The sequence below is a fragment of the Amblyomma maculatum genome, chromosome 3 (genome assembly GCF_055883805.1).
Source record: "Amblyomma maculatum isolate TAMU_Amacu chromosome 3, ASM5588380v1, whole genome shotgun sequence".
NCBI lineage: Eukaryota > Metazoa > Arthropoda > Arachnida > Ixodida > Ixodidae > Amblyomma > Amblyomma maculatum.
Window position 1 is genome coordinate 37295141 of NC_139346.1, and position 25878 is coordinate 37321018.

Below are 25878 nucleotides of genomic sequence, written 5' to 3' on the forward strand. Positions count from 1 at the left end.
AAGCGAAAGTACGTTACGCCCATAGCATCCTTGTACAACGAAGTGGCAGTTCGAACACCACCAATGGCTGACCCTCCTCCTTGGGAATTCACTACTATCACGACAAACAAGACCACTCGGCTTCGTCGCAAAGAAAAGCTGGCATCTCGACCTCTGGTTGATGCACTTCCAGGTACCTTAATTGCATATACGGACGCATCAATTATAGAAAATGGCGGTAGAACAGCAGCTACTAGTCCAACACACAGCGAACTAAAGGTACATAAAGAATATCTTTTAGAATACCCGGACCCGCTTGTGATGGAACTCTATGCAATCCGCGATGCTATGGAGGCCATAAATAAAATAGATTCGATAACAGAAGCCCACATCTATACAGACTCCTTAGCCGCCATAAAACAACTAAAGAAAGTGACGAAGACGCTATTTGTTACCCAGGAAATCCACGCACTCAATAAAAAAACAAAGATAAGCATCCAGATACATTGGACACAAGACAATGCTGAGAACGCTGAGCAGAGAAAAGTTGACCACCTCACACACGAAGTTCCACACACTAATGCGCCCCCCACCAGGCTCCCTTTCGATGCCCGTTCCGCTGTTTCCATTTTAGCATCCTCTTTAAGGAAAAGTACACGTGCCCTCATTCCCCCGTGTACATTCCCACTCCCTCGTAACTTAACGAGATTGGAGGAGGTTTCCCTTAGAAGGATAAGAGCTGGGGCGGCCCTTACCCCTTCGGTAAAATGCCGATGGGAATCGCAAGCTGAAATCGTACCAACCACATGCCCAAAGTGTTCCACACCAGCTGCAGAAGTGGATGTTCGCCACCTGCTATGGACTTGTGCAGGGACAAGGGAATCAAGGACAAAGATTCTGCGCGAAGTGGGTCTAACCACAACAAGGGAAGATGACTTTTCTAAATGGCTCACCGACAACGCTAAGAGCGGGAGCCTGCTCCGGTTCCTCACGGAAAACCATTTACATGAGTTTATATAATATGCCTTATGGCAAGTTTGCGTACAAAAAAAAAAAAAAAAAAAACTATGACGGCTCACATGTGGTTGTCAAACGCATCAGTGGTTCAAAGTATGCAATAGCCCGCCTGACAGCATCAGGTCGTCGGTCTGCCAAAACCGAACTATGTCATGTTACCCGCTTGAAGCCGTGTCAGCCTCGCACAACTAACGACCACACCCAGAGGGCTTCGTCTGAGTAGGGGGGAAATGTCACGCTACTGACGACGATGAAGGATGATGATGGTGTAGCAGAAGAGGAGGAAGAAGCGTTGGTTTCTGGTGACTTGTCATCTTGTCCCGCTACCTCCGCACTGTAAATAAACACCTCTTTCTTATTACACCGTAATATTGAGTATATAGGTGCCCTTGTTGTTTCGGTGTTGTGGTAGCAACTTTATGAAGGTATATTCAATGTCGCTGTGTAGATCAAGGTCTACAGCGGTAGATGTGCATGATTTGTTGATCAAAATGCATGTCGAGGGGTTTGTTTGATGTATTGAATATCCTGTGATCTTAGCCGCCAAATTAACTTCTTGCAGGGCTATCATTTGCGGCGCATAAGAATAAGAGTCCATGTATCGTTGTAATGTTTCCCTCTTACGCTTTAGTCCCCTGCAGTTGCTTTGTAGAATGGTGAGTTTAGGTCTTGGTTGTGGCGCCATGTTGAGGATTAGAAAGGTGTGTCAGATCCTGTGGTGCATCATCAGGTTCTTTATCAAGTTGGCGGATGACTAGGCGAAAATTTCCCATTTCGCCCTGTAGTTTTGTGCCCTTGTGAGAAACTTTAAAAAATTCCTGAATTTTTCGGTCCATTTTATTCTCCTGCGCTTGAACCCTGATTAGAACTTGTTCAAGTTTTTCCATCATGGACTTGATGACTGATTCTAACATGATTTTAATTCTTGTCTTGATCATAATTTGTAGTTCTTCTTGAGATCTTGAACTGTGTTTTCCAAGCGGGTAATGCGGTCCTATGTTTCGGTATTCTCTGTATATTGCCACATGGGTGCCTGCGGGGCTGCTGCCTGCTGTTGCGGTACCTGTAGTATAGGCATCTGCAGTGGCTTCTCTAGTGCAGTTTGCCTCTCGGGGGTGCTAGTATTTAGCGGCTGTGTGTACGGAGGGCGTACCTCTTCCTTGTCTATTCCATCGGACATGCCTGTAGCGTCCATGAGGTAATGTGTTTTTTGGGATGGCTGCAATGCCTAATTGCTCTAAGTTTCCTATTTTCTGACTTTAGTTTCTCGATCTCTGCTTTAAGTTGCTTGAAAGCCAACGCTTCGGGGGAGGAGGCAGCTGCTTCTGCCCAGCTCACCTTGCCTTCGTTGCGCTGGTCCTTGTAATGGGGTACTGTTGTCTTCTCAACTGGACGATTGCCTGTGGGGTGCGACGCCTTGTCGGTAGTGCCAAGACCTTTGCTTGATGACCGTGAGCCGTGTGGTGCGGAGCTGCTGCTGTTGTACTGCGCCTGTTGGGTCAGCCGGTCTCCGCTGCTAGATCTGCATCTGCGGCTGGAGCGGTCTCAAAACGTGGCCATGGACTGGTGACTGTCTTAACCGTCCTTGGATTTGGTTGGTTCTGATTTTCGGTACTTGTACGTGCATGGAATCGACCCCAGGGAATGTGGGCCTTCGTACACCGTGCGCTTGTGTTGGCAGTCATGGGCTTCTTGAATATCGTCCTGCCTGCATTCCGGAAATCGTAACTGCGCAGGGCAAGGGCAGACATCCGCCCGGTGTCCACGTTTCCAGCACAGTAAACAGGTTGGTGTTGTTTTCTTGTGCAGGTACACGGGAAGTGCCTCACCGTAGTACAATATGTGAAAAGGTACCTTCCTTCCTTCGAAAGTGACGGCCCCTATGTGGACGGAACCTAATTTTCTCTCGCTCATCACTGGTGCGTCGGGGGAGCAAAGCGCTTCCATGATGTCTTCGTTGGAAACCCTAGGGTCCGCCTGTACTAATCCTTTACATGTGTCGTCAGAGGGCCGGAGGTAGGAGTAAACTGCGCGTGCTGTGTCCCCTAGTTTAGGTTCTTGAATTGCGAGGATCTTTCTGATTATTTCGGCCTCTCGCATGCCGACGGCGATGATGTTTTGTTCTTAAATGGGCTAAACTCGGAGCGCTGCTGACGTGTTGTTAATGCCTGCTTCCATGTGCAAGGAACTTCCGAGAGTGTTGCTTCCCCTGAATGTGCTGAGATCCAGCAGTCCTTTAGGCTTGATTATGATGGCTGCATCTTGCTTGTCGAGACGCGGCTGCGGAGAGGCTTCCAACGCTTGACTTGCGTGCGTGGCGTCTGCTGCAGTGGCATATCAGCTGCGGCAGTGAAGTGCTTATCTGGCTTTTGTCCTTTCTCATAGAGAAACATACTTACGTTAAGAGCAGACACTTCTAGGGCCCTGCGGCCGAGCTGCGCCAGCGCACCCAGCGGCTGGTCAGAGTGCAATTTCGTCCTCCGAGATTTTAGGCGCAGGCTTTTGCTCTGTTTCGGTTTCGATTTCCATAGAAATGCTTTCAATTCTGATTTACCTTTGACTGTTAGAATATTCAACTGCATCGTCTAGAGTTGCGCGCAAGTGCTTTAACGATGCCATGCATACGGACGTGTTAAGGTCGCCGATCGAAACCTCTTTACTGGAAATGCCGACAAGGTTCTCGCAGAACGTAAGCGTGCCTTACTTAGCTCATGCAGGTTAGAATAACGCGATCAGAACTGTTGCTATTGTCATTTTTTGCTGTTATTGAGCTGCCTTTCTCAGTGACACACAAGCAGGCAGTGGTTCCATACAAAAACGTTTATTTTCTTGCGTACTTAATGAATGATACAGAAAGAATACTGGATCACACACTTTATAAAATACATCATGTCACAAAGAGCAACAGGATTGAAGGTTGGTGAACGACGCGGCACAGTGTCACAATGAAAACAAAATTGTATACCCGCTGTGTGTTTTTCCTCTAAACCATCACCCGTGAGAACAACATAAAAGGAGTTTTGAACGGGCAGACATAACTAAGGAGCAAAATGCAGGCACAGCCCGCGTGGAATTTCTATAAATCAGCTTTGATCAGAAGGCTGTTCAGAAATTTAAACACAACACACTGAATGCATAATAGTGTCCCAATGCTATGCTTATACTCATGATCACGGACAAAATTGCGCTCTCACGGACAGAAACTCCACTGTATGCGACTAATAGCAGCAGATGTAATCGCAATGCAGGCCACGAACAGGCAGCAGTGCTTTTTAGACCTCAATGAGAATGGTTTTAGCCATGACGAGAAATTCGGCATGTAAAAATGGTGCTTACGAATTTGGAAAAAGCGCACGCATTGTGCAAATACAGCGAAGTATACACCATTCACAAAACGATCCCGAATGCGCAGTACACCAGTTCTTGTACCGCCAAATACAAATTTGTGTTAAGATACATTTGAGCCACCGAAAACCTCTCTGTCTTAAACCATAGGCGTTAAGAGTGATAACCATAGGCGTCAAGGGTGATTTTAGAAAACTACGCAATGTAAGGAATGCACATGCTCTTCAGACAAACATGACGAGAGAACATACAGTAACTGTACACTAAAAGTGCGTCACGGCTCCTATTCTATACGTGCACAATTGCACAAAAAACAACTTGTCTTAGCTCAAGAAACAACAAAATTATTTCTTCAGACAAAAGGAAACAGGTTACCGGTCAAACGAGGCGACGCATTGAAAAGCGTGGTGAGGTGGCGTACCCGGCGGCACATGACCGGCGCAGCATCAGCATATATATGGAAAGAGCAAGGAAAGGATACGCTTTGATGCAAGCCGGTGTACGTATGATAGGCTACCTACCTTTGAGGTGAAGTGGAAGTGAACATCGCTACGCCACCCCGCGGGTGGTTAGACCCTTACTTGCTAGGCCGCAAAGCGGCTCAAGTGTCCGCTCTTTACGCAAGTATGTTTCTCTATGCCTTTCTGCCGTGCCAAGCGGTTATTACGTGCTGATTCACGTTCCCACTCTTCTATCTTACGTTGCATATTGGCTTCCGTAACCTGGTCGAAACCTAGAGTTTTCGCCTGCGGAATGAAGACGATACGCATTATACCTGGGTGGTACCCCGTCAAGGTCATCATGATTTGCGGCAGAGTTCGCCCGCGCAGCAGCGGCGGGCAAATGAGTCCAGGCATATCTGTTACGCTTAGCTACTCGCTCGATTCGCTTAAACTTGAACTCCTCGTTATTATGGCAGATGATTGCAGATGTACCTCAAAGGATTCAAGCCACACGCTTGTATTTCTATAATGTTCTCGGTTATGCTAGTTACTGTTCGCTGTTTTATCTAGATGTTTCTACTCCGCATTTAAACTGAGCGATGACGAGTGAGACGGGCATTCGACGGGCCAGCAAGCAAGTTCGTCGCTATCGCCGACGCCAAGTTGCTAAGTTCGTTTCCGGGCGTTCGTCAGCTCAATAACCAGTTATTTCAGAGCACTCCAAGACTCCTCATTTCTTGTCAGCGGCCTTGTCACTACCACGTTACATCTGGTGGAGGTACTCTATCTCGACATGGTAACATACCCCCGAAGATGGCACCCGTACAGCAGAAAGCACCCTTGGTTTTGTCCAACCTCGTGAGCCCCCCATGTTTCTAAGGACAGCTGGATGAGGATGCACCAGATTGGATGAACATCTTCGACCGCGGGGCAGGGTTCAAAGACTGGAACGACTATGCGAAACTAAGGCAAGTCTACTTTGCACTTCGAGGACCAAGAACCTGGTTCGAAAATAATGAGACTTCTTTGAAGGCCTGAGAGACATTTAAGGCGGAGTTTTTGAGGGCCTTCTGAAGTTCTGCCCGAAACGAAAGAGCTGAGGCTTTGCTCCATATTATAATTCAGCTTCCAAATGAGTCTGGCCTTGTTTACGTCGAGAAAATAAAAAGTGCAACTTTAATGAGAGGTGTGAAGGAATCGCTTTCTGCAAGCTTTGCTAGGGATCCGCCGACGACATTGGCCGAAGTAGAAAAAGAAGCGTCATCCATCGAGAGGAAGATTGAAGCCCGCGTGCTCCAATACAGCCGACCACTTGTAGCGGTGTTGGAAGCCCTTACGATGGATCACCTACAAGCGCAGACAGTCTACAAGTCCTTACCCACGAAGTCGTTCGGGAAGAACTGCGCCGGCTGCTTCCATCATTCAAACAACCTCAAGTAGGGACACTTGAGGACATCGGTCATGACGAAATGCAGGAGGCGCTTGAGAATCCTAATCCTACCTTTATTCCTAAACCTAATCCTAATCCTGCCGTATGACATCCTTCACCACGACTCGAAATACCAAACACCTCTCGACGCGAACAAGCTGCACCCGAACGCCGCCACTTGGCCCCTGGCTTAAGCACCAGTAAATGCGGAGCCTGGAGGACATGTAACAACCAACCACCTTGCTTCAATTGGGGTGAGGCTGAACACATCTGCCATCATTGTCAATGCAGGTGTATCGGCTTTGCATGGTTTCGCCATTGGCACCCCATGACTCTGTCCCGGCAAGCGACGAGATGAAATTGACGACTTCCTCCGGACAAGAGTGCATGCGTCTCCAAGACATCTGTCAGGCTCCCCAGTGCAGTACAATGGCCGATTTGTGTCTCCGGCTGCGGTTTATTTTTTTATTATTTATTTATTACAATTACCTACAGCGCCCGCTGGGCGTTATCGCAGAGGGTTAATTGCAAGCAATAAGAAAAAGCAAGCAATAAAGCGAAAGCATACTATCAAAAAATTTCGAACTGGCGTTTTAACCATACAATGAAAACAATTCGGTGCCGAGTGTAAGAGAAACACACAACAAAAAATTGTTACTCAGTTTCACAGTACAGTACACTGCCTATGATGTAAAGCAGATTCATCTACCGTTCTAGATGCAGGTGAAATATTGGGCGCAGGTACGACCTCCTCATCCGGGAGTAAATTCCAATCTGAAATTGAGCGCGGAACGAATGAAAACCTAAAAGCAATTATGCTACATTGATATGACCTGATTTGTTCGGAATTGTCTTATCTCCTAGACTGATAATAAAGTCGTTTTAAATATATGTTCATATCAATTTTTGTGTTACCGTTGTTAATGTTGTTCAAAAGCTTTCACCAAAAGAGTTTCCTGCGTGTGGAGAGAGTTTCCAACCTAGACTTGCCCTAATTTTAGAAAGTCTAATTTTGTAGTCGTTGCTACGTCAGCCCTGATATTGCACTTACTTAGAGTGTATATTCAAATTGCAAAGGAAATAATACATTTGGAAAGTATGTACAGCACAGTTTTGAAAGAATGTTTATTTTCATAGCCAAAGTATTTGTACGAACGTTCTGGGGCCGTTCAGTGACAGGTGAGGGGTTATATTACAAAAATAACTGCTAGGTTCAGTTTTTAAAAGTCAATCGCTACAGAAATATTGATGACGTACGCGTCAGTACTACTCAAATTGTAGATGTTTACAGAGCGTCGCAAAATGTACAACCGAAGTCTAGGAGGCTCGGTAGATCTGCGTGTCCTGCATCGATCGCCGGATTAAAAAAGCAGTAAAAAATGTAGCACACAATGACACTGCATGCAGAAATCTTACTATCGCTACGCCGCTCTTGCCCAGCTTCGAATAATTATTTTCATTGAGCTAGTTTCTGTTTGCACGGGGTGAAAACGTCCAACGTGCATGATCATTGCTACGGAAATTTATCTGAAGTCGGCAAACATAATGACTTTGTCATCTGGCATTTCATAGGTAAAATATGGTTCGCAAGGCATGTGGCCAAGTATAGATATCTACAGGACAGGCAAGCAGGTGCCTGTTTGCTGGGACATAAAACTTCGCGAGGTGCATGAGGCCAGGAAAGGCATTTGGCACTCCATTTCAGCAGTTGCAGACGGGGCTTATTCAGCACTTCAGCGCATGCGTCATCCCTTCCTTGGTGTGTCCTCATTTATTTCGCTATTTTATCGTGGATCAAAATCAACTTTCCCCGCTTTCCGCTCTTTAATGTGCTAGAAAACTGCGCTGAAGTTCGAGCGTGTTGTTATTTAGGGCGGGGAAAAACGAAACATGACCGCGAAATCCAGATTGTAGTCAGAAAAGTAATTGCATCAGTTTCTTATGGCAGAGTCTAACGGACCAGGAACGTGCCTAGCTGGAAGGTACATTACTGCAATTAAGTTGGCATCATGCATGTATCATGACACTTCTTAGTTGGCGGATGCGTTGAACGATTTTGTGTGAGAATGGTATATTTCATCAGGTATAGTTGTACGTCTAGCATTCGCCCATCTCTAACGCCTCTTCGTGTGTACACGTCTTCTTTATTGCTCTTAGTCGCATTTTCCTACATTTCAAGACGCAAGAACATACTTATGCTCATTTGCACCATAGGTACTCTTGAAATTGAGGATAAATTTCTGGCCACAAACATTAAACCGCTTCTTTTTGTATCTACTTCTGATCTGTTTCATATTTCTGGCAGGCTTCTGCTAGAGCACGAAGACGTGATCCTTGCTGGAAAACAGAATGCCCGCATTTTTATCCCTCTCTGCGGGAAACCACACGAGCTGCAATGGTAAGTCTGTCCCAGGTATTTTGAGCCATGGAGTCTCCGACAGCCATATAAACTCTACTCTTTATTATTTATTGATACCTCAAATGCCCTTGTTTGGGTATTGCATGAGGGGTCTGTCGTTACAACAAACCGAGGATTTTTTCAATGAATGTCTCGAAGTGATGCTCAATAGGGTGATGAATTCCTTCTGATGGAAGGCGATTTCAGTTGTAGTTTCCAGTAAAAAAAAGTACTAAGATGCGATGCACTATACACAAATGGGGGGCAAACGGTTTTGTAGTGATTAATCGATCAGAGACCGGTGATCTGCTGTGATTACGGAACTTCTAAGCGGTTATCGATACAATTTATGTAAGAGACATAGTCTGGAAATTTTACAGCGTGAAACGAGGCAGGGAAGGTTAGGTTGATTTCATTTTAGTCAAGCTCGAATAGAATGTATAGTCCGAGTAAATGAATCTTGCCGCACGATTTTAATAGATTGTAGAGAGAGAAAAAAATTACCCTGGTTAGGGTACTGCACTGCGTAGACGTATTCCATTGTAGAAGGAACGACTGTGAAGTAGGTCAGCAGTTTTATAGCTGGAGGGGCTAGTCGGCATACGGCGCAAGAAACCAGACATGCGGTCAACATAATTAGTAATATTAGAAACGTGGGTTGACCAGCTGAAGGAGTTGGATATAGTTACACCAAAATGCCTGTTAGAAGAAATAGTGGAAATTCCGGAATATTAGATAGAGTATTGTGCCGACGTGTAGGATTTGTTGCGGTGGAATAAATTTATAAAAAATTTATTTACATCTAGGGACATCATCCATTTATTTCACCATGATTCAATATACTTTTCCTGCCTGAAATACGAGGGTATTTTTGTTGTTTGTGATAGTTCGATAGATAACGCAGTCATCGCTAAAGAATCGAATGTTAGATGTGATAAAAGCTGGCAGGTCATTACTGTCAATTAGAAAAAGCAAAGTGCCAAGTACCATACCCTGTGGCACACCCGAGATAACGGTGGTCAAAGCGGAAAAGTCTTGGTTAGCATATATCAACTATTGACGGTTAAGAAGAGAGAATTGTATCCTATAGACAGTGATGGGCTCGATATTTTAGCAAGAAAGATTATGAAAAAGAGGCTTGTGGGGACCTTGTGGAGAGCACCGTAATTATCGCACCACTTATTGTGGTGTTGCGGTGGTTAGGGTTCTCGGCAGGTGTACCTAAGAATGCGAGATCGAATCCCGCCTGAGAGAGCCGCATTTCAATGGAGGCAAAAACAAAGGAGCCCATGTGCTGCGTGATATCAGTGCAGCTGCAAAACACTAGATGGTCTACATTTTCCTAACTCTTCATTACGGTTGCTCTCATATTCTGAGTCGCTTTGGAATGCTCAATCCCACAAATTCAATCAAAGATTTTCTATACTGCCTTGCTAGGTAACTTTCGGGAAGAATTGCACACAGAAGAAGGAGAAAGATAATGCAACACTTCAATAAAAAAAATGAATGTTCACAATCTCGAAACAAAAGTGCTGTTTACACCCAGTCGAAAAAAACTACAGAACTGTGTCAAAAATACGACAAAATATCTTGTAGTTCTGTCGTAACCATCAGATTTTTCTGTAGTATATTTCTGTTGTCTGTAGTTCTTTCGCACTTTTCTGTTGTGACTACAGAAATTTCTGACGTTACTACAGCATGTTCTGTTGTCACAACAGGTTCTTGTCAAAAACCGCACAGAAATTCTGTCGTAACATCAGAAAATTTTCTGTAGTTTTTTCCGACTGGGCAATAGCAAACGAAACGTTCGAAGTGGCATTCTTTATGTGAGATCCAGAATAGAACGAGAGTAAGATAACTACACAGTAAAAAGAGCACTGCACATGGGTTTAGCGGCAGCCTTAGTTCGCATGCCGAGCCAACGTTTCGACAAGGAGACAGGAGGTCTGAGAAGCGGACTGTTTAATCTTTATTCAATAATTACGCCGCTTAGCAGGATACAGCATACAGCAGGGGGGGGGGGGGGGGTAATACTAGACGAAGACATTCGCCTTGTCAAAGCGTTGGCTCAGCTTAAGGACTGAGACTTCTCCTCAACCATTGTTCGGCATTCTTTCATTCCTTAGATACATGCAGTAGGTAGTAAGGGCGGATTCGGATAAAAAAAAATTCTTTGAGCGTTAGCAACTGATGCGTTTTAATTATTTTTCAGGGTTCTAAAACAAAGAAGTTTTGCTTCAAGAAACTAGCAAGTATTGTTGCTTTGTATATCTACAGGGTGTTTCTTGTAATTTCAACCAAGGTTTTAAATATATCGAAGCTTGCATCAGGCTGTGACCAACGACATATTGTTTGTCGACACGTAGTGCTCCTCAGAGTATTTTTTATATTTCGCTTAATCAGCTAATAATTGAGTTGCATTATGCTAAATCTTTATTATTCACTTTAGGGCCAAGCGCAATTCATTAAGTTTAGGAGGGAATTAAAACACAACCAATCGCGTTTTGCTTATTAACTACCTCCTATGCGATCGTATTTTCAGGCATTTAAAAAAAGCCCGCGAAATATAAAGAAATAACACGGGACTGCGGATTTGCGCTACCGTATTTCAATGCTACCAAACGCATTTTGAACTAGCAAAGCCTGCACACTCCCAGTATCGAAATAAGCGGCCGACGAACTCCACTATAAGCAAAGTTCACAACTGCGTCAGCCCATTCTGCCGGAGCACAGAAAGCCCGAGCCACCATTAGCGCTAGATGGGCTGGCCACCGACAGCAACTTTGGGCGGAGATGTTATGAAGCTGTCACACTGACGAAACAAAAAAGAGCTCTCAAGTTGCCTGATCCAAGACAGGCTCGGTTTTGTTCTATTTGTCTCATGAATCAGCCCGTAAAATCAGCGGCAGCCACTCACTTGGGCACGGCAACCGCGTACTCTTCGTTCATCCGAACCCTGTTGGGAGCATCGCAGTATTATAACGCACGGGCGCAGCCACGTTATATTTGTTTTATATTTAGTGAGCTTTCTTGAAATGTCAGAAAAAAGGATACGTCATAGGTGCGTGGGTATAAAGGATGGACATGTTGGAACTGGCTCCACAATGTATTGAAACCCACTTGGCCCCAAATTGAATAATAAATACTTTGCAAAATTTATCAACGCAATGAACGAACTCAGCTGAATGTAAAAATTCTTTGAGGAGCACAACAACGACGGAATATTATATGCCAATGGCTTTTCAAAGCTTGGCTGAAACGTTTCTTTAATTACATGATCCACGTCATGTGAAACACCATGTCACAAACATAGGTGTAATCATCAGGCATGCTGACCCCACCTTCGGTTAATCTCTAAGGATAAAAACTAATTGCTTACAATTGAACAGGGTGGTTACTCGTATCAGTGATAAGACAATGCACAGCGTATATAAGCACATGTATTTAAAAAAATGATTTCGCCCTGCAGTGGGTATACTGGTGATGATTTCAAAAATACATTTTTTTGGAAGTTAGCGCTGCACATGTTCGTCCTGACGTTCCCGGTCCTTTACGTCCTTACGCTACTACGATATTTAAAGCAAGAACCAACAAAACAAATTCTCCAAAATACTGTTATACGAAATCTATCGCGAAAAACAGGATGCCCAGAGGCACCGTCAGCAGTAAGGGGTCTCTTTCTCTGCGCGCGCACCACTCACTTTTAAAGCACAGCTCTTTGGTGCCGTTTCTGCGTCTCGCGGCGCCGCCGTTGTCTCTCTTAACCAGCTGCATAAATTAATAAATTAAGAAATCCGGTCTTCACCGGTAATCGAACCTCCATCCTTTTCATCCCCAGCCGAGCGCTTTCGGCAACTGCGCCATGCCCGAGATGGTGAAACGCACAGCATAATTCTTGTCTGCAAGGATGATGAGAGTAGGAGTGAAAATGACGACTTGATTTGTGATAACGAGAGTGATGACATTAACAATAAAAATGACGGTGCATTTAGTTCAGATCAGAGCAAACGTGATGCACCAGGTGCACCAGCAACGCTTAGGATTTTGCATTTCTGCAGTGTAGATTCCAAAGTGCTCTCAGAAGTTATGGACCTAACGCCAGAGCAGAGACTCAGTCTTCGTATATACCTCCGCTTCCCAAACGTATGCATCCAGAGTATCATACAGAGCGCAGAGCCAACCGAGCCCGGCAACTCCACAAACGTTTTACCGGTCGCCCGACTTTACATACACAGATGCCTCCCACCACCCCCATTGCCCCGCATGGTTGCGGTTGCATTGGCACAGCACCGAAACTGGCACAACGCCTGCAGCGTCCTCAACGCCGCAACTGTTACCACCGCGGAAGAGGCTGTCATCGCGTTAGCTCTGACCGACCAAAGTAGTCCTTAGCAATTCCCAACAGGCAATTTGTAACTTCGATGCAGGTCGTATATCCCGACAGGCACACACTATCCTCCGATCTCTCCTCTCACCGTCTACACCTCGTTTTCTCATATGGGCCCCAGCCTATGAGGCGCTCAGCGGGAACGCACAGGCGCATACTATAGCCCGAGAGCTCAGCTACCGGGCGGAGCACCCTCCTCAGCCTGCCGCTTCCTCTGATACTCCCCAAGGCACTCATTTACGCCTTGTTACATACACGGACATCCTCCAACATTATCGGCTCGAACGGTGTCTATACCCCCCTGCACACCGGGAACTATCCCGGCGCGAGGCCGTTGTTAGGTTCGATCTTGCGGCTGAGTATCGCACCGCTGCCGCTACCACCTGTTATTACATGCTGTTCGCGGCCCCTTGGTAGCGTTGGCCTGGCGGCTCCGTGGCTCGCTCGGCGGACGGCATTAACGGTCCCACGAAACAACCTTTACTACAACATCATGAAGGAACGGGCAGAGAAGCTGACCCGAAGCCGGAGAGAATACAGACACTCTGACAGAGCTGGTGTATAGCGTCGTCTCTACGGCGCACCAAAGTAGTCTTTGTCGCAGCGGAGTCTGCCGCTGCTTTTTATAGGCTTGCCAGTTCAGAGGGAAAGGGAGAGCCCTGCGAGTTCAGACAAGACGAGATGACATAATCGCAGGTGGCGCGACCTAATCTCCTCCACCTCCTGCAGACGGGCGAGGGCGACACACTCTCCCTCGAGCGCCGGGCTTGGCCAGCTTTTCCACACACACGCAGGCACACACATCTCGCGCGTGGCACGAACACGCCGAGACTTGTCCGCGGGAGGAAGCACTGGGCAGCCGACTGGACGGCGCCGAAATGGCCGAAACGCTTGCAGTTCTGCCTATTGCTATGCGGTGGCTGCGTCAGCTATTGCACTTGTCGATGGCGAAACGTAACAGACTGCCCCGCCGGGGAAGGGAGATCCCGAAGGGCAGGGGACTGCATCCGCTGTCCGGAGGGATCGGGATGTTGCTGCTAGCCTGGGTCGTCCGACTCTGCTTCCCTTGAGCCCAAACAGCCCGAAGATTCCCTTGGCAAGTCCTGGTTTCCAAGACACTCAGCAAATTGTCTTCGGGAGAGTTTTCTGACAACCCACAACGTCACACCCACGCTAAAGAATCAAACGGTCAGCCAGCAAGCACGGCACAATCTTCACTAAGTCATGCCAGACTATTCTCCTCTTATGCCCCAATCTATAATAAAGGGCAACTCAGCAGCACTTAATACGCGTCCACAAATCTGAAAACTGCGCTTTCAAAAACATCACATTCAAACAAAGATAATACAATGCAATATGTTCAAAATGCCATGTCAGGAAGAAAAACACCAACAAGTGGAAACAAAGGCTTCTTTTCACGTTATGGGCTCCGACTTATAAGTTATCGGCGTTACCGTTGAGAACACCCTTTTCACTAAAGCTTCGGCTGTCCGTTTCACGGAACAGCCTTACCTTCCTGTTTCTGGTCAAAGCAAACATACGAGAACAAGTCACTCGCTTTTCTAAAAAAATTATCCCTCTCCTTACGCTTTGCGCACCAGTCACGCATTTTCTCGCCACGGGCGCATTTGTGCCGCTGGGATAGTCGCAGGTTTTCCTTTCGCAATCGTTTGCGCTTTCTCTCCTCAAGATGATAGCATTGTTTCTCGCGCCTGCCTTTCCGCGTTTTTCAGTTTCAGCACTTGAATACTGTAGTTCTACTTTCTTTCGGCGAGAGCTTTGGCAAACTAGCGATAACCAGAGCTAGTAGGACACCGGTGTTGTCAAAGCGGTCAAAGTGCGGCGCCCTGTCTGCACCGCGGCCGGCAGCGCAGGACTCACCTTCAGTCAAGTTCGAACAACCGCTCATGCCCGCCCCCAAGCTATGCATTTCCTCTGGCGGCTCGTCACTCACGTTACCCGGGTCCTCCGATGAGCCGCATCGCTCAGCGCTAACCGCCGCACGATCAAGCTCCTTCAATAGATGGGGCGCTTCGGATTGCGTGAGGGCCATGTGTTCCACGTCCGCGTTCGCACTGGGGTTGCTTTCGCGAATACAACCTAGGGTGGTATCGGGGCACGAACGATTCTGACTCTGCTCTGGTCGCTCGCTGTCGCCTTCGGAAGTCTCGCTCTCTACAGCGTATGCGTACTACTCGTCGGTGTGCCCTCGCTGATCTTAACTCGCTGGCTGCCCAGTTTCCCTGATCGGCACTTTGTTTTTCTGCGTGCCCTGCTCCACGACACAGCAGATTTCGGAAACCGCTATTTTCTCATCTTCTAGCTCGTTTCCATCTCCGTCGCACTCTACACAAGCTTCTGCTTTCGACTAGAGAGGCGGTTCAGTTACTGATAGTTCCTAACACTCATCTAATGGAACTGTATCTCCTACAGCTACTTGGGCCGGCGTGCAGTTCACCTCGCTTAACGCCGTCACTTCGGACTTCTTGCCGATTAAGCGTGCGCTAACCATCTCAGCTAGTGGCTCGACCAAGGTGACCCGATACTCTTCTGTTCGAGGTTCGGTCGGCTCGCTACTGCGGTCGCGTTGCTCGGCCGCTTCCCCAAGCTGTTTCTCGCACTCCGGAGCAACTTCGATTTCCTCCGAAACTTCCGAACTGCCTAGCCATTCGCTTACAGCGGCTTTCAACTGATACACCAAATCAAAGTACAACTTGTAGCAATTTTTCTCGCTCTTATACCTATTCCGAAGATCATGAGGCGTTATCCGGTATCGTATCAGCAATGACTCTTTCAGTTCATCGTAATTTTTCAAGCGGACGCCAACCAAGCGCTTGATTTCTTCCGACTCTTCAGCGGAGAGAAGAGCTACCCACTTCTTCGCCCAACTATCTCGCTCAAAGCATTTACTTCTGCTGACACTTTCGAAGTCTGCCAAATACTTTGCCATATCCTCGGCGATGAGGAACGGTGGCGAACCGTCTCGCGGTATCGAACCGTTACACTGAATGGCATTGAAAGCTTTAATCTTCTCCACGCTCATTCCATGTGCTGAAATCTCCAGCTCCATCAGTTGCCTTACGCGGGCGTCCTCTTGCGACGTTCCCTACGTTCACAATCCTCTTTCTCGTGAAGTTCACGTTCTTCTTTCTCGTGACCTTTACGTTCCCTCGTTCGTTCTCGTGACGTTTACGTTTCCGTTCCTCTTTCTCTAGCCTTTTCTTACGTTCACGTTCCTCTTTCTCTTGACGTTCGTCAATAATCTCAAGGCATTCCGAAAGCTCGTCATCTTTAGCTTCCAACGCAAGAATAGCCTTTAACACTTCTTGTTTTCTAAGTTTGTCTGACAAATTTAGGCCCAACTCCTTCGCAAGCTCCAGCAATTTCGGTTTGCGCAACGACTTCAAATCCATGGTTGTTCCGAGTGCTGCCTTCTCTACTGCCCACTATTGCCTTGCTGCAATTAACCCAGCAGCAACGACAACACGATTACCAGCTCTGTTCTCTACTTAACAAAAGCCTGGCAAAACTCAGTAGAAGAAAGTCCCGCACTCACCAAGCCTCCCAGCCAAGAATCCAACGCAGTCGTTCCGCTGCAGGTCACCAGTCATCACACAGAGCTCGTTGCACTGCTGTTTGCATCTGAACTGCTTGTTGCTCGGGTCACGCCTGGGACATCTCCGCTCTTCCCACCAGATGTTGCACCTCGGTCAGGCTGGCTCATTTCACCGACCACGGTCACGGCTTGGTCGTCCTGGTCCCTCCGCTGTTCATCAGTTGTTGGACGACGGTACCGCCTGGCTCGTCCCAACGACCACGGTTACGGCTTGATCGTCCCACCGCTTCCTATCAGTTATTACATTTGGGCTTGCGCCTGGGTATCGCACCGCTGCCACCTGTTATTACACACGGTTCGCGGCCCCTTGGTAGCATTGGCCTGGCGGCTCCGTGGCTCGGCGGACGGCATCAACGGTCCCAGCAAAGACAACATCATGAAGGCACGGGCAGAGAAGCTGACCGGAGAGGATACAGACACTCTCACACAGCTGGTGTCTAGCGCCGTCACAACGGCGCGTCAAAGTAGTCTCTGTCGCAGCGGAGTCTGCCGTTGGTTTTTATAGGCTTGCCAGTTCAGAGGGAAAGGGAGAGCCTTGCAAGTTCAGACAGGATGAGATGACTCAATCGCAGGTGGCGCGACCGCATCTCCTCCACCTCCTGCAGACAGGCGAGGGCGACGCACTCTCCCTCGAGCGCCGGGCTTTGCCAGCGTTTGCACACACACGCACACACGCACATTTGGCGCGTGGTACGAACACGCTAAGACTTGCCCGCGGGAGGAAGCGTTGGGCGACCGACTGGACGGCGCCGAAATGGCCGAAACGGTCGCAGCTACTTCCGCCATGGCAGTTCTACCTGTTGCTGTGCGGTGGCCGCGTCAGCTGTCACACTTGTCGGTGGCGAACCGCAACACCGTCCATTGCGCAAAATACAAACAGGAGCCTTGCCAAACCCATGACTATTGAGCAAAATTTTCCCCAATCTAATTGCACCTGGTTGCAAACACTGCTTACAACCGGCCACAATCATTCACATGGTGTGGACATGTACACGACACAACGCATACAGCTACAGTGGATGCGTGGGAGTCCCTACTGCATACCACCGAGCTCGCCCGACAGCGCCAGCTCATTTTGCGCGCATTGGAGGCCGCAGAGTCCTAAGGGGTCCCTCCTGACCTTCTCTAAGCATTGCGACCAATCATTCGGCTTGTTCCCCTTCTTTGGGAGTAAATAAAGAGCTTATCGTCATCATCATCATCGGAAGTTTAGAGCACAGTTCTTTGGCGCCCGTTCCTGCGTTTCACGTTGTTGCCGTTGTCCTTCGCAACCATCTCCGCAGCTGGGGCAGCGCACTGCTCCAGCTGCGCGAGCTCCTGGCGCCCTTCAGGTGTTCACAGAAATAAGTGGAGACAGATACTACGGCTTTCCTTCCCGTGTGAATTTCTGTGGACACCTACACCCCCTAGTAAGAGTCCCACGCTGACATGATGCATGTGTTTATAGGAAAGGAAAGGCACAGTATCTCTCTCGTTTTAAGTTGAAAGCCTTCTTGACTAATGGTCAAAATCTCACGTGCGCGAAATCTGTCGTACGAATTTTCCATATGTGTTCTTTTCTATTGTTGCTGCCATCTGCAATTCCAACCTCGAACGCGCGCCAAGGAGCACCACGCAACAGGAGCGCCAGTTTACTGTCCAAACACGCCGGAAAAAATGACAGACAGCGCGTCTCTTTTTCCTGGCAATGTGCTATCTCTTCGCCACGCAACATTTCTAGAGCCCGCGCACTGCCTCCCGCGACCTCCCGACAAATAAATTGCTCTCTTCGCTCCTCCTCCAATGCCACCCCTGTGCGACGGCAATCAGAGTGCCGCGTCGGTGGCGGCGATTTCGATATGTGCACAGCACAAGGCGAAACGCGTAGCTGCCGCCGTTCGCCACTGCGGACCGCTCTTGCTGCGACTCGCATTAACCGCCCATCGATCCATGTAGTGGGGGACTGTAAAGTAGATATAAAGACCGACACGAATTTCTCACCACTTATTCGGGAGAACATCCCGTTCCTCTCACTCGTACCGTCTCCCATGGCTGTTACAACCTCGCGAAATACTTCTAAAGATTTCATCTTTGAAAACCAGGCATCAGTACGTAAACTCGAGCATATATCCATCTAATTCTCCGACCACAAAGCTTTCTTCATGACAACAAGAACGTCTAGTGGAGTGTTTCTTGAAGAAGGAATAAATGTAAAAACTATAAAGTTGTATTTAATTGTAAATGTATGTCTTGCTCGAAGTCTCCGTCTTAATTTATCTAAAAGATGAAATAGCTCTTGAGCTGCGCTCTAATTTCGCATCAGGCAGTAATGTAATCATTTGCTTTTTTTTGCCTTCGCCTCGTCGTCTTTGCTGTCCAGTACATCCTCTCTGTGCAGCCGAAGACAGACGGGCGTGTTACGGAGTCTCACGAGAGTGGCAGGGCTTCAAGGCCTGTCACTCTAGTGAGAACATCGAGAGAACACTCTCGTATCGTACATTGACCACTCGCAGTGAGGAATGCAATTTTTTAGATCGCATAACTGGGAATATCAACGTGAGGTTATGAAAGGAATCATTGTTCTTGTTTCATATTACGTTAGACCAGCTGGAGGCGCCCCTTCCCGTATTAATCTTGGCTGATTATTAAATGTCCGTCGGCAATACCCCGGGTGTCCCATTTTATTCGGAGGCGACTTTTACGCCCCTCACTGGGATTGAGGGTATCCGAATGGAAGCCCTCGTGGTAGGCGTGTGTGGGACATCTTCACCGATGCCCTGTTTGTTCTGCTTAATCACCCTGGGACAGCAACACGGCCTGTGCGTCATATATATAGTGCTGCCTATGCTCCAGACATGACGTGGTGGTTGGGCGCGGGAAATCCCTCGTTGCACATAGAGCCAGACTGTTGGGGAAGTGGTCACCAACCTATCATCATCGGTCTCCATCCCTCCCGTCTTCACCCTTTACGCCGCAAATGTTCTGTGATCAACTGGGACAGCTTTCGCTCATGTCTCGATAGTATGTCTTCAGATTCGCTGTCACTCCTTGTTGACCGTATACAAAGAGCACTAAACAGCGCTACGACTATTATCTAGATTAACTTGTGGGCAGCCCGCCGTCAAGCTGAGCTGGCTGCTACGCGAGACCCTGCTTCGGGGTAGGCACGTACGCGACTGAATTATCTTACTGCGAAGGCTCAGAGATATGAACGCGATCTCTCGCGACGCCAGTGGCATGCATGGTGTGAACAATACTTTGATAAATCCTCGAATGCCTCACACTGGCGAACGTTTCGTGCAATGGAACACGGTCGCCGTAATACTGACGCTGCAGCAACGGCATTCTTTGCGGCTAATCTGTCGCCGGGCGATTTCGCCAAAGAAGCTGCTCTAAAATATTTCCAAAATAAGATATATTGCCTCCTTCAGCTGCAAACCTTAATTTGGCAGGCATCCGTGCAGACGCATAGAAACTACCATCGGCCGCCGGCGCAGATGAAATTGCGAGCCCCTTTTCGACGTCTGAGCTGCTGGCTACAATTGACGATGCGAAACGGAAAACAGCGCCCGGCCTGGACAAAATTCAGTATAAGGATTACAAGAACATCAGTACTGCTGCACTTCCTCAACTACTAGACACCATAAACAAAGTGTGGCTTGATGGTGGCGTACCCGAGAGCTGGAAAACCGCTGTCGTGATTCCTATTCCCAAACCTGGGAAGCCCCCAACAGACTTCGCCAATGTACGACAAATCTTCTTAACATCAACACTTTGCAAGCTAGCAGAGAAAATGCTAGCCCCACGGCTTTCTTGGTGGCTTGAACAGCATGGTTTTTATCACCCTGCTCAAATTGGATTTATGCCATACATAGGTGCAGAGGACGGGCTGGCGGTCTTGGCATCAGCAGTTCTATCATCTACCCGCAGCCGCAATGTATGTACCATAATAGCAATGGACGTTGAAAACGCATATGACAACATCAGTCATGCTGCAATCCTGATTGCCATTGACATGCTTCATCTCCCTCCGAGAGTACGCACTTGTGTCGCATCTTTTTGAACGGATGAAAATTTGCAATACGCCTGAGTGGTGACACAGTTGGTTCATTCGTTTCACTACGTTTGACTATCAGTATTGTCTCCGACGTTGTTCAATATTGATTTCATCCCATTGGCGTGGCGCTTACATGATATCCCTGAAATCAGGGTTTTGCAATACGCAGATGATAGCACGGTATCTAGCACTCATCATGATCTCACTCAAGAGGCCGCCCTTCAGTCAGCATTAAAGGTAACCTCTGATTACGCATCCTCCATTGGCTTTCAACTTTCTGTGTAAAACTTCATACACGTCAGTCGCCAACCGCAGGGGATGCCGTAAACTTAACTCAAATCCAATTCGTCTCTCTCTATCAGGCAACCCACTGCAAGAAAGTTATAGCCTGAAAATTCTGGGCTTAACAATTCACCAATCAGGATCAGCGACTGCTTGGCTTTCTCAGGCAAAAAAGCAAGCACTTAAAATCTGAGATTAATAAAAAGAATTGCACCTAAAACGGGTGGCGCTGGCTCGTCTGTTTCACGCCAGTTAGTGAGGGCGGTTCTGCAGCCACGTACTGTTTATCAGAACCAGTTACAGCATCTTACAAGAGCACAATGGGATCGCCTTGCAGCCGTAAATCGAGAACCTATGAGGACCATAAGATGCCTTCCACGACTCACACCGGTCGTAGCGTTACAGGAGAATGCGCAGCTAAACACCATCGTTGAACTAGTGCAGCAGCTCCGTGAGGCTTGCAGACTCAAGGCCACTTTGTCACCTTCCACGCAAGCACTGAGGGCGTATGCAAAGTCACACATTATTCTTCAGCCACCTGCGCCAGTTCTTCCTCCCTGGAAATTTGTGCAGTTAGGAGACAACAAGCCAACTATATATCCGCTCTGCCAACTCGGCATCGTTGCTTCGCTAGAAATGTTAGAGCGAGATACTCACCTGCCTCAAGGTTCTTTAGTAGTGTACGTGGATGAACGCCTGCTAGGCTGTGAAGCCAAAATAGCAATCTACTGTCCACAGAGACCTAGCTTGAATCAGACTACTATGTTTCAGCTTTGGGAACCACTTACATCTTTCTGCGCTGAGCTCGTGGCAGTTCAGGAGGCTCTCTGCTCCGTGGCTTCCATAACCATGCTCCCTACAGCCCACTTTGTCATTCGCACTGACGCACTTCAAGCAGTACGTCTGCTCCGACATGTCAGTCGCTGCCTAAAATTTGCCATGACATCCATCAGCTTGCGGCGCGCATCCCACAGTTAGTACGCATTGAGTGGGTCCCAAGGGATTTGCTGCCTTCCCACAGTCAAGCAGATTTAGCGATCCGCCTCGTGAACCAAGACGCATCAATGCCACGGCTACTTGAAGTGGACAACGCTACCCTTCTTTTGTCAAGAAAGGAACACCTCCGCGCCGCACACGTGCACTTATCCCTCCGTGCGCGATATCCCTTCCCCGCGGTCTCACACGTGCAGAGGAGGTTGCGCTTAGGAGGATTCGAGTCGGGGTTACCCTTACAAAAACTGTCACTAGGACGTGGTCATACTGCCAAAACTTATATCTCCGCCCAGGGTGCCCAATCTGTAAAAACGAAGATGTTGAGGCCGACATCCACCACTTTCTGTGGGACTGCCCAGCACTCAACCAACACCAATCTGGCACCTGAGCATAGCTGGCCTTTCAGCAACCAATCCTGCCTCACATGTCACTTGGACGCAGGGACCTCATCATCACTCACTTCTGGACTTCATAAAATCAGCCAACCCTTTTCCATTCATTTAATCATTTATTCATCCTTCATCTCATGCCCTACTGATGCCCTGAGGCAATAAATATCGATAAAAAGAACAACAACGTAAGATTCATCGTAGTGGGTGAACAGCTACTGGTGAAATCCACGCTGCCGCAGCTGTCACCAAAGCCTGACTACATTGTCCGGAGCGTAGATAACGTGCCGACGGTGCTTATCGTAACGTTGTTTGAACCCCTCCTGGGAAGAAAAGGCCTTAAGGCGTGCCGTTCGCCGATATTCTTCTGCAAGGCACAGGATCTAGGTGATGCTGGGACTAACACTTACTGCAAACGACAAGATGGTGTCCAGGGTGTAGCGTCGTAGACGGGAGTATAGAAGGGGCTATAGCCCGTTAAATGATGAGTTGCAGTATTGAGTGCAGACTTATCAAAACGCAGGATGGTATTCAAGTTCTTGTGATCCGCAGCCACGTGCGTACACAGCATATAGGCCAACGTCCTTTTTATGCGCTCAGTAAAACCGTTCCTTTGCGGGTGATAGGGTGTATGGTAGAGAAACATCGTTGTACATAAATCCAGGAGCTCCTCGACAACATCCGCAGCAACCTGATTGCCCAGGTCACTTATTATGACCCGGAGGGATCCATGATGTAAGAATACTGAGTGAAGCAGAAATAGAGATACTTGATAAGATATAGAAGATGGCATGTCAGCAATTTTTATGAACCGAGTAAGATAATCAGCACGAACGACAACCCAACGGTTTCTAAAGCAAGACCTTGAAAATGGACTTTGCAGGTCGCTGCCAACTTGCTCAAAGAGCACGCTGGGAGGTGGTACAGGGTGCCATAGACCAGCTGCGGCAACTGTAGGGTGTTTACAGCCCTAACAGTGCGTGCAACGGACCCCATAACTGCCAGTAGTTGATCGTGTTATAGGAAAGAAAAAGCTTTCGTGGTTATGGCAGAACATCCGATCCAAGATGACCAGGTGTGGTATCGTCGCGCAAAACGCGGAAAACAGACGGACCATACAGTTTCTTACACTCTCAACTAGAGCGAAAGCTGAGGGCGCTGCACTTCAACCACTATCGGTGCTGCTAAGGATCATGGGCCGGTGTGCTACTTGGCGCGGGACAATCGGTTTTTCTCGGGTGCGCAGAGTGGCGTTACTGTGATGTTTCTTTTTCATCATCATCATCATCATCATCATCATCATCTCGAGGTGCATGCATAGGCAGCAAAAGCCATAGTAGCAAAGGCGCAGAAGCAGACGTCCCCAATAAAAGGTTTCTGTTTCCCTAAATGCCGCTAAAAACTTCCTTAAGTGATTGCGCAACCATAAATATTTCCAAAATGTTTCTTTCCTGGCACAGCGTGCCTATTAAAACGAAATATTGGTATTTGTGCTGCTCAAAGCTAAGCCAATAGGAGAAAGAGCCAACGCTTATATTGGATAAATCTCACAGTCACATGCTGTTTCTCTCTCTTTTTGCAATTTATAGTCACAATATTGAATGTTAGGACGTTATTTACTGTAGAACGACGCGTTTATCTTTGCATTAGTTGTGGCCAGAAGTTGTAGTTCTGCACTCGGTAGCTCTCCGGCCCATGATGCTTTCAGCGCCCATGGTGGCTGAAGTGGTCGTCAGGAAACTCCATGTAAGCTCCCATAGATGGCAGCACAGCTTTTCTTCTAGGTAAGAGTAAGAAACTCTATGAGACGGACAGAGGATTTCGGAATCAACAAGTAGTAGTAGAGCAGTTCTTCGACAGGATACCAATCGCACATACAAAAATAGCCGGTAGCTCGACGGATCTGCGGGACGTTGAACAATGCTTGAGACCGTGTTGCTGTTTTAATTGAAATACTTGAATGTCCGGAAACTCTACAACCAAAACCGAAGTGTAATTGACCACGTTGTGAACGTCCCACTTAGTGGGGGTGAGGGGAAGACGTGATAAACAGTCTGCGTCAGCGTTTTGTCGGCTGCTGTTAAGCACTACCTCGAAAGTGTACTATTGGAAAAAGGCACATTGCAACATACGGTTTATTCTGCTCACAACCAAATGACACAAACATCTCTGCCGAGTGCTTTCTTCCAGATGTTACTGCTGTTTTCGCAAAATTGAATTCTCCTCGCACGATACATGAAGTCTTCAGAGCTACTACGTGGATCGTGTGTTTCCGCTTGTTATCAAGAATCATGGTGTCGCTAGTGAAAGCATTGTACGTTAAATATGAACACTGCAATTAAATTTATAAAACTGATTGTTGTGTCTATTTTAATGCTCAGGTTTGTGGACCTTGGACACAACGTGGTTGGCGTTGACTATGATGAAGAATTCGTATGCAGTTACTTCGAAGAAAACGGCATATACATGCACGAAACTACATGCCCCATCCTCAACTGCAGAGTCCTTCAGGTCGGAAGAAAACACTTTTGCTTCGCACTTGTGTGAAATTGTACATATAGGTGTTAAGCTGTTACGAAGAGTGCCTACCAATCCCAAAATAGAAGTTTTGTAGAAATTGCAAAAACGCCAGGTCACCGAAGCACCCGAACCTTACATAAACCAACTAACAGATAATATTAAGTAGATTGCGGATGATAATAGTTTCGCTGGGTGCATTTAGTTTTAACTAGGTATTATTTATTTTTGAAGTCATCAAAGCAGCGATCGTTACGGCCTCTTCACCTTTCTAGAAAAAAGTATCTTTTAGGCAGGCGGATACTTTGATAGTTTTAGAGAACATAAATTATTTGTAAAGCCAAACTCTGGATCCTAATAACCCCACCAGACGACAAATCTAACATCATTTTCATCGAATAGCATACGTAGAAATGGCATTTGTTTGCTGCCACATAATTCTACGAGATCAGAACTAGGTATCAAGTGAGTTTGAGGAAGCGAGAAAATGCGTTCTCATGGCACCAGAGATTTAGTTGGTGGAAGTTAATACCTAAAATAGACTAGAAAATCTTTTAGTAGCGTTACAATATCTCTACAGGAAATTTTGCAGCCACTTGAAAAATTATGTGACACATGCCGATTAGCATCAGAAAAATGCCACTACCCGCAACCAGCCAAATCCGCAGACACTGCATTCGTTGTTTGGGCAGCACAACCTCCAAAACCATGATGGCTGCGCCTGCCACAGGCCGTCCGAGCCAAATATGCGGGGGTAATCACTTGCGTGGGTGTGTTAAACGCGTGATAAAATTTGTTGATCTCTTAAATCATAAGCGCCGCAACTATGCAGAGCTCAGCCAGTTACAAATACATACCCGAACCCGCCACAGTACAACAGGATTTACCCCCTAGTATATGACACCAATATATGAAACGTCTGCAAGACAAGCATAGCAACACTTAAGCAGATACTTGGGAGGGCAAAGTACAACTGGCAGGTGTTAATCCCGAAACCCTCTCGCCGAGGCGGTACGCCGCTACGCGGTGCTCCAACCTCACTGACGA

General features: G+C 47.4%; 1 protein-coding gene across 1 annotated transcript in view; it reads left to right on the top strand.

The window, feature by feature from the left end:
* LOC146194540 (putative thiopurine S-methyltransferase) overlaps nt 1-25878 on the top strand; it is a 126410-nt gene that overhangs the window by 41494 nt on the left and 59038 nt on the right. The window contains exons 2-3 of the mRNA XM_084597451.1: nt 8519-8611; nt 24696-24825. Coding sequence (XP_084453577.1) covers nt 8519-8611; nt 24696-24825 — 223 coding nt within the window. The remainder of the gene's footprint in view (nt 1-8518; nt 8612-24695; nt 24826-25878) is intronic.